This window comes from Schistocerca piceifrons, chromosome 8, assembly GCF_021461385.2.
Source record: "Schistocerca piceifrons isolate TAMUIC-IGC-003096 chromosome 8, iqSchPice1.1, whole genome shotgun sequence".
Taxonomy (NCBI): domain Eukaryota; kingdom Metazoa; phylum Arthropoda; class Insecta; order Orthoptera; family Acrididae; genus Schistocerca; species Schistocerca piceifrons.
The window spans coordinates 312,037,376-312,054,346 of NC_060145.1; the positions used below are offsets into that span (position 1 = coordinate 312,037,376).

At 39.1% G+C, this 16,971-nt stretch overlaps 1 protein-coding gene across 1 annotated transcript in view; it reads right to left on the bottom strand.

The window, feature by feature from the left end:
• Window positions 1–5,911: 5,911 nt before the first annotated feature.
• LOC124711236 (protein downstream neighbor of son homolog) overlaps window positions 5,912–16,971 on the bottom strand; it is an 80,720-nt gene continuing 69,660 nt past the window's right edge. Inside the window, exons 8-10 of the mRNA XM_047241197.1 lie at window positions 15,429–15,632; window positions 10,615–10,825; window positions 5,912–8,007 (exon numbers count right to left, since the gene is read on the bottom strand). Of these exons, the coding sequence (XP_047097153.1) occupies window positions 7,790–8,007; window positions 10,615–10,825; window positions 15,429–15,632 (633 nt within the window). The 3' untranslated portion in view covers window positions 5,912–7,789. The remainder of the gene's footprint in view (window positions 8,008–10,614; window positions 10,826–15,428; window positions 15,633–16,971) is intronic.

Sequence of the window (16,971 nt, forward strand, 5' to 3'; positions counted from 1 at the left end):
CTATAAATATTAAATTTTTGGCTCCCTTAACTATCTGAATAATTTCTTTTATCTCGTAACACATTTCCTCTCATCTGCAGAGCTAGTTGACTTATAAACTTGTACTACTGCGGTGGGTGTTGGCTTCATTTCTATCATGGCTACAATAATGTGTTGATTATGCTGTTCACAGTAGCTTAACTGCGTTCCTTTTTTTTTTTTTTTTTTTTTTTTTTTTTTTTTAACAACGTTAAAATCCATCCTGGATTTTACTATTCTTTACTCATTATTAAACCTACTCCTGCATTACTCCTATTTGATGTTGTATTTATAGTCCTTTATTCTCCTGACCATAAGTCCTGTTTCTCCTGCCACCGAAATTCATAATTCCCACTATATCTAACTTTAACCTATTCAAGTCCCGTTTTATATTTTCTAGCCTACTTTCCCAATAAAAGGATCTGACATTCCACGCTGCAATCCGTAGAACGGGTTCACATAATGAGGTAGTATTAAGTAAACAAAAATTTTAATTAATGCCAAGTCACCAATGACACGGGACAAAAACATCAAAATTGTGGAAATGGGAGTGATGTCGCCATGGTAACTGAAGTCGCTCATGATGCTCAGAACACACTGAAAAACCACATGCTGCTTCAGCACTTCACTTATTTTATAAAACTGGTAGCCAGCACCATGGCCAACTATTCTTGAAGTGTGCTAACGAGAAACTACATTCACTATCACTGTACTGCACTGTCATTTCATCAGCTACATGTTCCAAATATTACAGTCCCACTGACTGTATGTTGGTTTTGAAAGCCACGTTCATCAGGATGTTCACAGAGCAAGTGCAAGGCATGTCATGGGAAGATCACTCCTTCAGGAGTGGATCAGACTGCGCAGCTGCAGTCTCCATTGCAATCACACCTTAACAACATTTTTCTTCAATAACCTGCATTGCAGCGCAGTTGATTCCATTTCTACATGTTGTTAACTATTCACTGCAGAAAAAATGATATACAGATGTGAGTGAGTAATTCCTATCCACCACCTTTTACACATTACAATACCAGAAATTCTTCTACAGAATAGGAGGAGTTGTCAATGAGAAAATTTTGTCAGTCTGCTACCAAATTTTACTTTGCTGTCTGTCAAACATTTATATCACTGAGTAAATGATAAAAACTTTTTGTTGCGGCACTGCAGAGCCCTTTTTGTGCTAAAGACAACCTTAATGTGGAGTAATGAATGTCACTTTTCCTTCCAGCACTGTAATTCTGTACCTCATGATACCTCTTGAACAGCTGTGGATTATTTACAACAAACCTCATGATGGAATAAATACACTATGAAGCAGTAGTCAGAATGTCCAACTCCTTAAACAGATGTCTACAAGATGATCGCGCGTGTGTAACGCACATTATTCTCACAGTACATTTTTGCAGAATGAAGACTTCATTCTTAAAGATTAGTTACCCAGATTTGCCTCTCCCCAAGATCTGTAATGATCCTAAGCTCAAATGTGGCTGAACTAAGTTGTTTTATGCTGTGTGCGCCGCCATATTGGCGGTTGACCTTGAACGAGTTTCGCTCGGCCGCCGCTAGAGCTCGGAGGATTGCGCTATAGTTCTAACTAAGCGCGATCTGCTGGAAAAATACCCGGAAGTGGGCGCCATGTTGGATTATCAGCGCGCTGCTTCCTGCCGCGCCCAGTTTGGCGGGTCTTATCAGTCGTAACTTCCGCAGTACAGGCAGCTGCACGCTCATTCGACTCGACGCAGCCGCCCTGAGCACACAGCCATGCCGTACAGGAGGAGAAGATATACAAGAAGATCAAGATTGCCTGTTTACAATTTATCTATAATAAACAATACTACACATTGATCTTGTCAAAAGCCAAGAAGCGATTCTTCTTAGTGTTTTAGCTCTCAGGAGCACTCTGGGATGCTCTCTGGGTCACTCTGGGATTGTCTCTGGGTCACTGTGAGATTTTGTCTAGGTCTTTTTTTTTATTCTCTTAGTTGGCAGACTTATTTCAAAATCGTTTATTTTTTGTTGTTATGTATTTGTTTTTAATTTTATTTCTTTATTATAAAGTTGCGAAGCATCCTTATGTATCTCGTGAGATTTTTTTTTTTTTTAAAGTCAACCTCTACCTTAGCTAAAATTTTATGTTTTAGATCTAGTTATTATTTTTCAATTATTTACAATCAATTTGTGGGTTGCAGGGGTTCCGACCCCTGGGGAGGTGGGTGGGTGTATATGCGTGTTTGTATTCACCATAGTCTTCTCCCTCACCCCAACCCCCTCTGCTTGATAATGTTCTCATAGCTTTCAAATTTTCTTCCTTTTTCGCAATTCCCACTTTAGTCTGTAATTAGCCTTTCATATTAGTTCAAATAAAGATGCTGCACAAGCAATACACATAATGAGTCCTTCCAATTACCACCAAATTACAATATTTACACAAAATTTAGATCTAATTTGATAATGTGAGTCACGCAAACAAGTATGGCACGGATTCCAGACAGCCTCTGTTCTGACAGTAGCCTTGTCCTCTCACACAGCACTTCCGGTGAGAATTATTTTCTCATTTTTTCATATTTTCAGTTTTTTTTAACATACTTCTATATTAGCCATCTTTTTCTTACAGTCATCTGTCTCATTTCTCAGGCGCTCTGAATGTGTCTTGCTTTTTATTCCATCTCCTGAACAATCTTTTTAACTATTAAAGCTTCAGATTGGCTGTCTCCTTGAGTATCTCATTATTCTATGGGATATGCACCCTATGAACCCAAACCCACCTAATGGACAAGAAAAATATTTTATGTCGAAGGCAACATACAATCCTAGATTTTCTTGTATGGTTTTTCAGTTATACATAGGTCACAAAGTGATAAATGAAAACTCCCCCCTATAAAATTCGAATGACATTTTTTGTTCTGAACAGCTCCACATATGTACAAGGAGTCTTGAGTCATGGACAAAAACAATGAGAAAAAAATGTCCAGCATTATTTTTCATTGTGGCTGTCTGCAGCTCAACGACTCCTCAACATAATGAGTACTAATCTACCCTAAGTTGTTATTCCATCCTGAATTCTGAATTTCTTATATGTAACATGAAAACATGCACCCAAATTCATCAACACCTTGCCTTTATTTTGGTAATTTACTCATTGTATAACTGCCATCTGCATTTAATTACTTGGGAGTCTGCTTGTACTAAACTTTCATATTTCTCAATACAAGCATTTTGACTGCAAACATTTAGTAGTAGAGAATAAAGTATCGTGAAGCATCAAGACTCTGATGAGCTGTGCACTAGATGTTCATTTTGAAACACACTGCGTAATGCCTTAAACAATGGGAACGTCATCACAATAACTTTTCGTAATTTGTTGCCCACCAGCATCATCAAATTCAGGTTTACTTCACATTCATTGGGATCTCAGATATTCCAATTCTTGCGAAGAATGCTGTGAGATGTCATTGCCCCAGTTAGGCCAATAGCAATCTGGCTGAAAAAAAACCACAAGTCCTACAATAATACTGTCCTCTTCAGTTGCGCCACGTAAAAGTGAATCCCAAGTCTGTACAATATGGTCATTTATATAAAAATGTGAGAAGTAACAGAAACACATCAACATTTCCACTTCACATAGTACAACAGATAACGGACACACTATATACACATGGCAATTAAGTTCTTTTCCTCTCAAATAACTAACACGTATATTGTACGACAGACCAGTTATACTACTGCTTTGCACTATTCGAAGGAAGGGGAAGAAAGGTAAACATCAGCATAAATGTTTTGTATGATTGAAAATGAACATAAATATAAACCCAAAAAATCACTGCTCATCCTTCTTTATTCCAATTTAAAGTAAAAACATGAAAATACATATTATAACAATTAATAAAAACTGTTGGTTCACTGAGATCCATTAGCATGTAGTTTATTAATGAATATTAAGTGGTACCACTAAAACATGGTAATTATTCAGGAGCAAAGCTGAATTTAAGCTTTTGAAGATTACATTGGTTGGATGAAAATTGTTAGATATATTTCTGTCGCATCTTTGTAAAAACGAAGTACACAACTATAATTGTTATGTAAACTAAGCTCTCTGAAAGAATGTTACAAGCCCTTAGCAGATGAATCGTTGATATCAAATAATGCATAATGAGGACACCAAATTACACAACAAAGACGTGTTTGAAAATGTCCAAGGACAGAAAGTGTATGAAGTGACCTCATACGTAGTTGCTGCTTCCTTCGTTTGCTTCTGCTGGGGCAAGACTAAAACCCTTTCAGAAACAGCCATCCTGCAATTAGTCTGAAAGTGATTTATAAAAACATAAATCAAAATGCCTGTCTTGTAGTTAAATTTCTTCCAATTAGAAGCCTAGGATTAATGATGTGCTGCAGGGTGTTCAACAAAGAGTCCATTCCTTTTCACACAATATTACAATGACCAACCCAGCTGTGTTTTTCACATATTGTGTGTCCAAGAGTCATGAAAGTTTCTTTAGTATTGTTAAACTATGAAATGCACTAACTGTAATAAGAAACATATTGTGGTGAATATCCAACCAATAAGGTACAAATCCTTCAAATGTCATAGTTATTCTCGTTATATGGCAAATAAATCACTCAGAGCTAGAATGTTTTCCTGGCCTGAGCTTTGTGTAATCATGCTCTTGATTTTCAGCATGCTATTAAAGGAAGTATATCAAATTGAATAATAATTTTACAGTTTTTTTCCCGATAAACAAACCACACTAGCATCCCGGAATATTATTTAAAGTAGAGATGCTACCGGCACAGCCAACTGTAAGCCCCATAATCAGAACTTTTGCAGCTCCGGTTGTTTCCAGTGTACTGCAATATCTGTTGCAAGGGACATCATCAACGACAGCACTGCAAAGAAAATAAGAGAGCAAGTCCTACATGCTGATTCACAAAGTTAATAAAAGGAAGGTTTATTATCTCCTCTACAATCTCGGGTGCAGAGGAAAGATCAGCTTTACTGTAAAGCTCCTATTTCACCTTCTACAGGCACGCGGCTGTCCTGAAAAAGATATATAGAGGGGATTTTGCTACTTGCAGTGCCTAAAGAAGACAGCTGAGTCAGCCACCAAACTACTGTGCATAAAATGGAATCAACAGCTCAGCTGAATACCCAAAAGAACATCACTAATCAATGACACCATGAAACCCCGAGACAATCACAAAATCCTAGAACCTTCAACTCTGTGCTACCTTGGTAGTTTGGAGCTGTGTACTGATAGATAATGCACAAGAGATACATGCAAAATTAATATGGCCATATTACAAATGAGAACGTAAACAGCTCGTCTGTGAGATGGAATACCACTTTGTTGACAGTGTATGGCTGCAACCCTGCTTCAAACTTAATCAGTTACCCCTGCACTTTCTCAAAATACACAAAGATTATGAAACAGAAAGTGATTATACACACTGCCTATGGCTGATGTTCTGATTAACATAAATCTTAATCCTGGATGAGAGACAAGGAGCAAAATGATACAATATTATACTTTACTGTTCTTTGAATTGAAGCACAAAGAGCATCACATGCTCAATGAAATCTTTCATCTGAACATTTTGTCAGATATCAGGTGTGATTGGAAAGTTTTAAGAATGGATCTGCTACTGCTTACTGGTTTGGCGGGCAGGAATACAGAGGGTGGGAAGTGAGTCATTGCCTTGTCCTTGAATGCTCTCTGACACGAAACTTGTTTCCTTTACTCAGTTTGTTGTGGCAGCTGGTTGAGTGTGGATCTGTTAGGGCTTGTTGCCGGATTCTGTCTGCATGAAAATGGATGTAAAAACGGAGCAACGAGTTTTTATGAAATTTAGTTTTAAAACTGGGAAATCAGCTTCTGAGACTTATGAACTATTAAAAACAGCTTTTGGAGATAATTGTATGAGCCAATTAAATGTTTTTGTCTGGTTCCACAGATTTAAAATGGCCGCGAATCATTTGAAGATGAACCACAGTCCGGCCGTCCTTCCACCTCAAAAGCGAATGAAAATGTGAAAGTTCGCGATTTAGTGCGCTCTGATCATAGATTACAATTAGGGAGATGGCTGATGAACTTAATTTAAATTTCTATACAGTTCAGTCAATTTTAACTAAAGATCTGACCATACGTCGAGTGTCCGCAAAATTCATTCCAAAAGTGTTGTCAAGTGACCAGAGACAATACTGACTTGAAGTGTTCCAAGAACTGACTAATCGGACTAAAAATGACCCAGATTTGTTAAATAGGGTAATCACAGGTGACGAATAGTGGGTATATGGATATAGTCCTGAAACCAAAGTGCAGTCTTCGCAGTGGAAGACTCCAGGTGCACCACAACCGAAAAAAGCACGGCAAAGTCACTCGAAGGTGAAGACAATGTTGGTGATATTTTTTGATTCTACTGGTATTGTGCATCATGAATTTATTCCTGGAGGACAGACAATTAACAAGGAATACTACAAATGTGTTCTTGAGCATTTGCGTGAAAAGGTGCGAAAGAAAAGGCCTGCATTGTGGAAAGACAGGAGTTGGGTGCTACGCCATGACAAGGTTCCAGCTCATCGTGACTTCTCCATCATTGAACTTTTGACCAAATTCAAAATTTCTGTTTTTCCACAATCGCCATATTCCCCTGATTTGGCCCCTACCGACTTCTACCTGTTTCCTAAACTGAAATTTCCACTCAAAAGGGAAGCGATTTGACTCAATTGAAGGCATCGAGACAAATACAGAGAGCATCCTTAACACACTTCAGGAAAAAAGGAGATGCATCACAGTACCACCATTGTATACTTACGCAGCAATTCTTAAAACTTTCCAATCTCACCTCATATTACCGAAATTGGATAGGAGGGTGCAGCAGGTTCTGCAAAGATCCAGTAGTGTCTTATTTCAGCTAGGTCAAATTATATGGCTGATTGATACACTGAAACAATTTGATTACCTCAACATTTTCAATGGTAAATTTTGCTCTCTGTAGTAAATGTTTCTAGTGGACACTAAATGAATGTCCTCTCTTTGTAAGACACTATGTGTTTATACCTTGTTGACCATTTAACAATTCACTCACTCTGGTCATTTCATAATTTTTCACATTATCCATATGGAGTTAATTGAAACACTAGCTCATGATGCGTAAATTATGATGAGTAAATCACAATGGAATGACACAGACATCAGTGTTGTTTTCACAATCTCTCTTAATTCTATGATACAGGATTTATGTCTGTTCGAAAACTAGACAAAGTGTGGCATGGTGTAAGTGTCTGCTAGGGACCAGTAAAATTTTGTATAATGAGCTTGTAATAGCTCTAGTCATACCACACATTCGGTTTCAGCTGTGCTTATGTCAATTCAGTAACATCACCATATGTTTTATATTTCTTAATCATGAATATCATACTAAAAATACAAACAATCACAATCTAACAGTCTTTCAAGAGGTATCCTCCTCATTATTAATGATCAGAATTCCTAAAATGTACCTCAGTACATTCTTACCAAATCTGAATTTCACACACCATGAAAAAAAGAAGACACTTCATTTACTTAGTAACAGCAACAGCAAAGTGCTGCATCATTTACTGTAAATTAAAATAATTGTTTGTTGTAAATTAAAATAAGGATTGAAAGCTTTATACAAGAGCAGTACATACAACTCCTTACTCTTTTAATATTTGTCTTCACTATGAGACAAGTTCTGTGACTGCTGCCTGATGCAGGCAAAACAACCTTGGTTGAACTGTCATCACCTATGACCAAGTATATGTTCCATCACTGCAGTACTTTAAGCCATCCAATAACTCGACACTTTCTGGATCAGCACAACAAAAGTTCTGCAGCACTGGTGGTTGCAGACCACAGTCACTTAGGTTCTCCTGACCAAAAGCACTAGGTGCTTTTGTTGGTGTAACAGGGCAAGCCGATATCGCACTCTTACTGGGTGAAACTTCCGATGAGGTATTTATTCCTGCAACAGTTACAACCGTGTTTAAGTGCAATACTCATACACTATTTCAAATTATTTCAGGCAAATGAAACTTCATGAGCTCTGTGGATGAAGTAATAACAAATACTGAAAATGTATTTACTATTTCTTCATCTTAACAAAGTAAAAGTGATTAATCATTATTGCATATCAAGAAATAAACAATGTTTAAAAATCAAAGGGAGATTATTAATCACTCTCCAGACATTGAACCCCAAATGTTATATCACTGACTAAATGATTACCTACCCACACAGCTAATGAATTCGCAAACATTATGGCCAATGACACTTTTGACTTGAAAATTACGAGAACAATAGTTGCACTGTACATTGAGAATTTCTACTTCTATCTCAACATCAGTTTCACCTTGAGTAACATGGCTAATAGGTGACATAGCAAGCATTAATATTGTTGGTCATTCTGTGCACATGACGCCCAAGTATCAGTTTACGATTCCTCACACAGGTTACACACCGCAACAGCTAAAGTCAGCTGCTGAGATGGTAGTTCTAATAACAATTTCAAAATTTCTTGCATTGTCAAGACATATTTTTGTGCTTGCATTTCAGCTCCTACTGCAAGAGCGACCCTCTGAGGTACCACAATTGTAGGTAGCCTAGTCGATTTCCCATGTAAGCTACCTGAAACTGCCAAACTTTTTATTTGTAGATGCATAACAGTCAAACCATGACATTATCCGAATACTGCCCAAGATAAAAGAGGGGTGAGAATTCACGATTTACTGAAGCTTCTCTGGCAGAAAATTAGGTGGTGCGTGCTGCTTTTAGTACTAAGACCCCAACTTGTTTAATTTCTGTCTGCCTCCTTTTCTGTTAATGTATCTATGAAAATAATCAATGTTTGATGATATAATTTGGTTAGCTAAAAAATCTGCCCATCAAGTGGAAACACGAGAAAAGATGATGTTATTTCTCCTTATGTAACCCCTTGCCAGTCTTTGTTAACACCTCAGTCTTTGTTAACACCTATCTTATTCAAACTGTCATCAGTTTTCATCCTTTACTTTTGGGTTTCTGAGTTTCTAAAAGAAGTCAATACATTCTAGCATATTAATGATTGGACTCTGAGAAAACTTAAGTGCTAGAGAATTAAATCTGATGATCCCTTGGTCCCAACATGTGATCTGCTAGTGCCGATTTATCTGTGTTGCTTTTCTTAGTACTCCCTATGTACACTTGATTGCATGCGCAATAGGTTTTACATGCTCTTAATCTGACAAGTGGAGACACATACACTTGGCTGAATTCAAATATTTACACCTCTCCCTTGTTGGTTTACAGTCGCTGTCAATAACACATCATATTACCTCAAGGAAAAGTTTTGCCTCTCATTCATAAAAAAAAAATCACAGATCACATCAGCATAGTGCTAAGAAGACACAATATTGACACTGTATTTAAACCAACAAGCCAAGTGTGTGAATATCTAAATACTGCAAAGAACTTTGTGACATGCCATGGCAGTAATATACAAATTCCCTAGCACATGCGGTGAAGGGTACATAGGGAACTAGTAAAAGAAATGTTAATATTTGGCTCAAGGAACACCAGAATAGCTGACTGGACATTGCAAATAAACTGGCAGTGGTGCATGACACACTGGGACCAGAGACCAACAAATTCAGTTTTCTAATACTAAAAAAGTCCAATCACAAAAGCATGCCTTAGGCCATGGTCTAGTTCCCAGAATAGCAATGTCACAATGTATCTAAACACCAACAGGGAAAGTCTACATTTGTACGATTTATGGCATTTTTGGAAACATGTTCTTACCCAATATATCATGCCATAAATACATCCACTTCATCAAGGCCAACTCAAGAACTATGTGAACAAGGAGTCTGTTGATGACCATCTGTCATTCCTCCATGTGAAACGCATGAGGCTGTGATAAAGGACAGGGTCTTCAATCATTTCTCTGTCACAGCCATGCCATTTTCACACACTATCCACCAGCAACAATGACAACATCTCAATAATCCAAAATTTCCCTTGGACCAGCAAATGTATTCTACAACCAGGGGTAAAATACGAAGCTACTAGAATGATATGCAGTGGCAAGCCTGTATGGCAAGAAGCAGTGACGTTACACTGCTGTACCATTAGTTTAGGTTTTAAATCACCTTCACTGATCACAAATTCGAGAACGAAATGTCTGCTCTATATCTGAGGGTGGTAACGTCAATAACCCTGCAATGTTAATATCAACACATAGTATCACAAATGGGGAATATCTAAATAATACACACACACACACACACACACACACACACACACACACACACACGAGGAATTAATTGTTGTCCATAATAATTATCCAGGCTGTTACGCCGTGGTCGGTTGATGAATTCTGTGTCGATTCCCAGTCAGTCAGTAGCGTGCCAGTGGGTGTGTTGGACCTTCCATTGAGCTACGGACCCCCTTGAAGATGTCTCCCGCAGTCGGAGACGAAACGTTGGGAATCAACACAGAATTCATCAACCGACCATGGCATAACAGCCCGGATAATTATAATGGACATGATATTTCCGGCCGTGAAAGTCTACATTTTTGAATAAATTGTTACCTTGCTCCAGTACACTTTCTCCAGGCTGCTCAGTTTTGGATGCCATTGTAAATGCTCTCGTCTGTTCAATATGGGCAAATGTGACAGAAAATTCTTCATGCGTGTGCTGAAGAAGGCTACATAGGTCATGCAATACATGGGGAAGTATTGGACCCCTAAGTTCCACTGAATGGTATGTACTTCCTTCCAGTTTCACTACACTCTGACGAACCTGTAACATAGAAAACATTTGCCAACTTAATGATGGCAAACTTTGGATGCAGCCTCACATGAAGCCACTCAAAAGACCTTATTGTACAGTTTCATGGCAACCAGGAACAATGAATATTCTCGTATTTGTAATAAATCTACGAATAAAACATAATAAATATGCAAAACACTGTAAATGAAAATCAAGTCCAATCTCACAAAAGATGTAAATAATTAACATGTTCCACCAGCATCATACGGTACTGTTAGTAGTACTTTGGGGCATCACATAGTTCACACTGATCTGTGTCCTGAATTAATATTTATTTGGTTCACTTACCCAATATGTTAATATTTTCTAATGTATTTTTACCTTATAACGTTTTCCCTCATTCATAAAGTCTTCACTTCTTAAATGATTTAATTTGATTATATGTCCCATTAACATATTCTTTGATTACAACTTATCACAAACAGCACATCTGACTTCCACAGGAATGCAAAAAATGCCAAATGCTCACTAGTGACTACAAAAAACAACTGTGAAGCCAACTTCAAAGGTTATAAATTACCTCCTCAATTTCAAGAGACATATTTAAAATACGCTGTGAGTGTAAAGAAGTGCTACTTCCAGTAATGATACAGCACTAATATTAAACATTACCTACTCAATGTACACAAGTTTCTTCGTCAGTAGAAACCACAGAAGGAGCAGTTGACCACCAGCTTAAAGACTTAAAGACTACCAGCCACCAGGCCATCTACACCCTAACCTCGAAGTGCGCATTGGTAACACCCACCATGGATAGTCATGGGAAGTTATGATGGCAGAACAGCTGATTTGCATGGCAAATGGCATAGCAAGATTTTTGTTTTTATCAAGGGAAAATTTTAAATATTTAATGTAGCCACTGCCTTAACATACAGGGAGTTACAACGCAGTTAAAATGAATTTTTGGAGAAAAACAATTTGTTTACAGGGGCGCATGCACACACAAACAAACACACACATACACACACACACACACACACACACACACACACACACACACACACACACACATGTAATGAATAGTTTAACAAGATGAATTTTCATCATCTGCTTTTTCCACGTAGTGAGGCATCTGTTATACATGAAGGAATCAAAACATTATGACCACTACTTAATGCAAGGGCACTTCAAAAAGTAAGCTGCACATTATTATGGCAGGACAAGTAACTTTTACTGAATGCTGCACTACACTTCGAAGGGACACAGACGCATTACACTACTTTCCAACAAAGTCATCAAGTCTCTGTAAACAATGGATAATTCTACCAATCATTCAGTTCCTTAATAATAGTAATCTGCTCCTTGTTCATGGAGCCATTGTGTGAATGTACTCATCGTTAGGAAATCTTTTTATCGCCATATATTCTTTCAGCCTGCCAAAAATTTCACGGTGCAAGAACTGGGCTTCCCGATCAGCATTACCCACATCTGAGTGCCCTTGGCCAAACTGTTGGCACAATTTCACTATGGCTGGACACAGCATTGCAGTTGTTACATATACCGCCAAATTTCATGGTGAATCTGCAGGCAATTTAGAAATTTTACTCCAAAGAACTGTACTTCAACTTTGGAGTAGGTTCCCAGTTGCTGTGCCACATCAATTGCGCACAGTGATGCACCTGCTATCCACATCTCAGAACTGGCTGCAGGAAACTTGAAACATGTACCCTCTTCTGACAATGTGCCACTCTCATTGTACAATGTATGTGCCCCCCAAATGTCTGCGCACTGGTCATGTAATTCTTGTAAATTAAGAACCAGTAGTCCGTTGGTGCACAGCTTGCATATGTAAACATCCCAGGTGTGTTCCACGAGGTTCATGTCAGACAAATTGGGTGACCACGAATTCATTATCGTGCACCTCAAACCACTATAGCACCATCCTGATCTCGTGACCTCCTGCTGGAATATGCCATCACTATTAGAGAAAATATTAAGCATGGAATCAAATAAGTCCACAATAATGTTCACATAATCTACAAATGTCATGTCTTTATCACCACAAATCCCATGGAAGCCTACATGAAAGACCTCGGTAAAACAACCGGACCCTCAATGGTCAGCATCCAATTGTGATGGATGTTTCGAGCAGCCGTCAGCCTGGATGATGATGTTTCCAGACACAGTAACAAGAAACGTGATACATCCAACAACTGACACATTTCCATTGATATACAGTCATAATAATAGTCTCATGTTCAATACAATTGTAACTGACAGTGTTGCTGGGTCAACATGAGAACCCACAGAGGTTGTCTATCGCAGGGACCCATGTTCAACAATATTTGCCGAATATTGTGCTCTGAAACACCACCACTGTAGTCTAAGATCAAATCTGCCACTGATCCCCATCTGTCATTATTTACATAGCGGGCAAGTCTCCGAATTCCACATTCTGTGATATCTGGACACCCACATCCTGTCATCTACTCTTTGTTTTGCTGTCCTTCAACCACATTCCATAAATGCTTATGACAACAGCACACAAACAGCTGACCAGATTCACTGTTTCCTAGATGCTCTTCCCCAGATACTTGGCCATAACAATCTGCCCTTTGTCAAAGATGGTTATGTCAGGGGATTCCCCATTTGTTTCTGCTTCTCTTATATACTTTCCTTACTGAGGTATGTGCCCTCAAAGCCACCAGGCAGCATTCACTCTTACTGTGTTTATGTTTTGGTTTAGTGTATATAAACAGAAAACAATTGAAAATGAAATTATCAGCTTCCAAACTAACATAAATTTTTAGCTACACTACAGTGCCACATGTCACCTCAACCAGCATTTCACCTATGCATTAGTTGGCTTCATCCATGAACAACCAAATCATCACCTACCAACCTAACCCAGACCTCAGGCTACACTACAGATCTACCTGACACCACAATGTAGATTTTACCTTTGAGAAGAAATCATTAACAATATTTCATCACAGATGGTGCAGATGTGCAGTATATAACAAAAGAAAAGGCTGTAAGCAGCAAAAGCTGAGGATCGAAGGTAGGGCCAGACAGCAAGAGTAATTCCTATCACTTTGTTACCACAATCAAGATTCGTATTTCAGAAGACATTGTGGCAAAACAGGACTTTGAAGGATAACCCATCCACAAAATGTGATAGCGGCATAAAGATGTATCTACAGTGCAGTCGCTGTAATAAGATCCCCAACAGCTAGCAGTGCTGTTGCCAGCTAACAATCTCAGCACTCAGCACAGCTGACACTGAGTCCGTGCCATCCCTGCACCGTTATGCTCTTTTTGTTTTCATAGCATTCAGTCTTGACTGCATATCCTTGTTGTCTGCCACTAGCGAAGTGAGCTTTTTTGCCGATGTCAGTTCCGATAACGTCTGTGCAAAATGATGGCATCTCATATGGGATGCCACAGGGGAGTATTTTCTGAGAATGTGTACAGTAGATATTACTGTCTGCTGGGTTACTGGGTGGTCACAAACAGTCTGAAAAGTTTGTAGGGTTGGTTGTGCTGAGAAGTAATTGTTAACAAATTTGAGACAGAGTGCCATTTCTGAGTTAATAAGATTGAAGTTAGCCAAGTAGGCCATTGCATCATCTCTTTCGTTTCTATTTTTTTCACTAATTCTGAAAGTTCTGGTATTTGCATATTCTGTTCTGACTTTATAATGTTTTCTTTCAACCAGACCAAAATTTCATCCTCCTTTGTGGGTGCAGTCGATGCCTTACTTAACTGAACAGAACAGCATTATCTATTACAACAAAACAACCTGATATTTGGTAGTAAGAAAGTAACATTTCAGCAGTCATTTCTTCTTGTTAATCTACAGATTTTTCTTTTTTCTTTTTTACTAAAAAAGTAACACAGCGGCAGGCATAAAAGAGTTCATTGCACCAGCAGGAAGAAGAATAAGTTGCCTCTCCTCTGTAAGCACACCCATTGTGGGGCGGAGGGGGGGGGAGGGGAGGAGAGAGAGGCAGGGGGGAGGGCAGGGGAGGGGAGAAGGAGGGGGGGGAAGGAGGGGGGAGGGAGAGGGAGAGGGAGAGGGAGAGGGAGAGGGAGGGGGAGGGAGGGAGGGAGAGGGAGGGAGGGAGGGGGAGAGAGAGAGAGAGAGGGGGGGAGAGAGAGGGAGAGAGAGAGAGAGAGAGAGAGAGAGGGAGAGGGAGAGGGAGAGGGAGGGGGGGGAGGGAGGGAGGGAGGGAGGGAGGGAGGGAGGGAGGGAGGGAGGGAGGGAGGGAGGGAGGGGGAGGGAGGGAGGGAGGGAGGGAGGGAGAGAGAGGGAGAGAGGGAGAGAGAGAGGGGGGGGGAGAGAGAGGGAGAGAGAGAGAGAGAGAGAGAGAGAGTGTATGTGTGTTTCTGGGGTGAGGGGAGGTGAGAGTTGGGGGAAGCTGCCCAATGCCTCTTCTACGCTGTGAGCGTCTGTCTTTCCTGCTATCACAGTTTATGTTAAGTTCAAGTCTTCACATTATATTACTATTAACTTCTAAATTCTTTAGCTCTGTCCTTTTCTTTTTTATAATGTTAAACACATGAAGTGTGGCAGTACGACTGGTAGCAACAAAATAAAATGCAAACAGTGGTTATATTACCACAGACTGACCTTAATTGGCCGAAGAGTTCCTCCTTGAAATGCAACAGGTGCAATAAGTGTGGGAGGAACACCAGCTAATGGTCCAGATGCTGCTACTGTAGACTTGCAGTTCATAAGGAAATTGAAGAATGCCTGAGCCTCCACACCTTCCACATAAATAAGAGACTCAGGTGTGCGATCCACTTCACGCTCCTTGTTATGAACAGTCTTAGCCTGGAAAAACAATAATTACTAAACAAAACACTCTTTGGAAAGAATTAAAAATTTGGGCAGAATATAAGAATAAAAAATTTCATTTTTACATGTCAAACTTGCAGGCAGCAGTAGCAGGAAATGATGTTGGGAACACATTATTCAGGGTAGAAACACACTGAAAAATTGTTAATCAGTGAAACAAAGCAATAAGATAAATTGTTAAGCACAAAGCAACAAGAATCGTTCATTGCACTTTATTGGCTCTCCCTCCAATGTGTTATCTACCTCCAGCTAGTCCATCTGCAACTAAGTAAAAGTTATTTTCTTAATTAATATTTAGCTCTTTTCAGACATTACACTGCTTACTGCCATATGACAGCAAAATATGAGATGAAAATAAAATATTAAAATGATGAATACAGATCTTTATCTGAATGTGATTTTCCTTTTACTGATATCAGATAGGATTCCTGTTCACTGGCCATGACAAGCCCATTGGTACCCACCAACTGCCATGTAATCCTCTGCCAATGGCATCATCGGATGCGGTTTGAGGGGTGTAGAATCAGCACATTGCTCTCCATGCCATTGTCAGTTTTTGTGACCTGGAGCTGCTACTTCTCAATGAAGGAGCTCCTCAATTGGTCTCACGAGACTGAATCTATCCCATTCCAGTCCTCCAAGGAAAAGTCACTGGCAGTACCAGGAATCAAACAACACAGGTCCTATGCATGGCAGTCACTCAGTCATGGAGGCAGACACTGATATCGGAACAAGAAACAAACTGCAGTGCCTTCAAAGTAACGAAAAGCAAATCTTGCAGTAATATTTCTACCTCAATCTTTGGAATCAGTGATACAATAATACTTATGACAACCATAATAAAAAATATAATTTCAATGCTTCTTATACACAACTCTATTTGAAGTTACCCTGGTTTACTAAAAATATAGACCACGCCTCTTGTCACTGCAGGGTGTTCCAGGAGTGATGGTCAATATTCAAGGATGTGACAGAATGATTATTTGAAGCAAGGAAGTCTAGTAAAAAAGGGTTCTAAAATGCATACCTTAAGAGCTATGAGTACTACATCTTCAATATCATGAAACAAATCCCTTCTACTGCAAGCTCTTTGCTTTTTTTTGTGTTTTGAGGGGTAGTTGTACAGAGAAAAACAAGAAACAATGTTCAGTAAATATGGACTCTAAATTGCGTGCCTTAAGAGCTTCAGGCATTTTTTCATCTTCATTGCTGTGAAACACATCTTTTCTACTGAGCAAGTATTCATAGCTCTTAAGGTACACGTTTTAGAGCCCATGTGTAACAGATTTTTTTTCATATTTATGTCCTTACTACC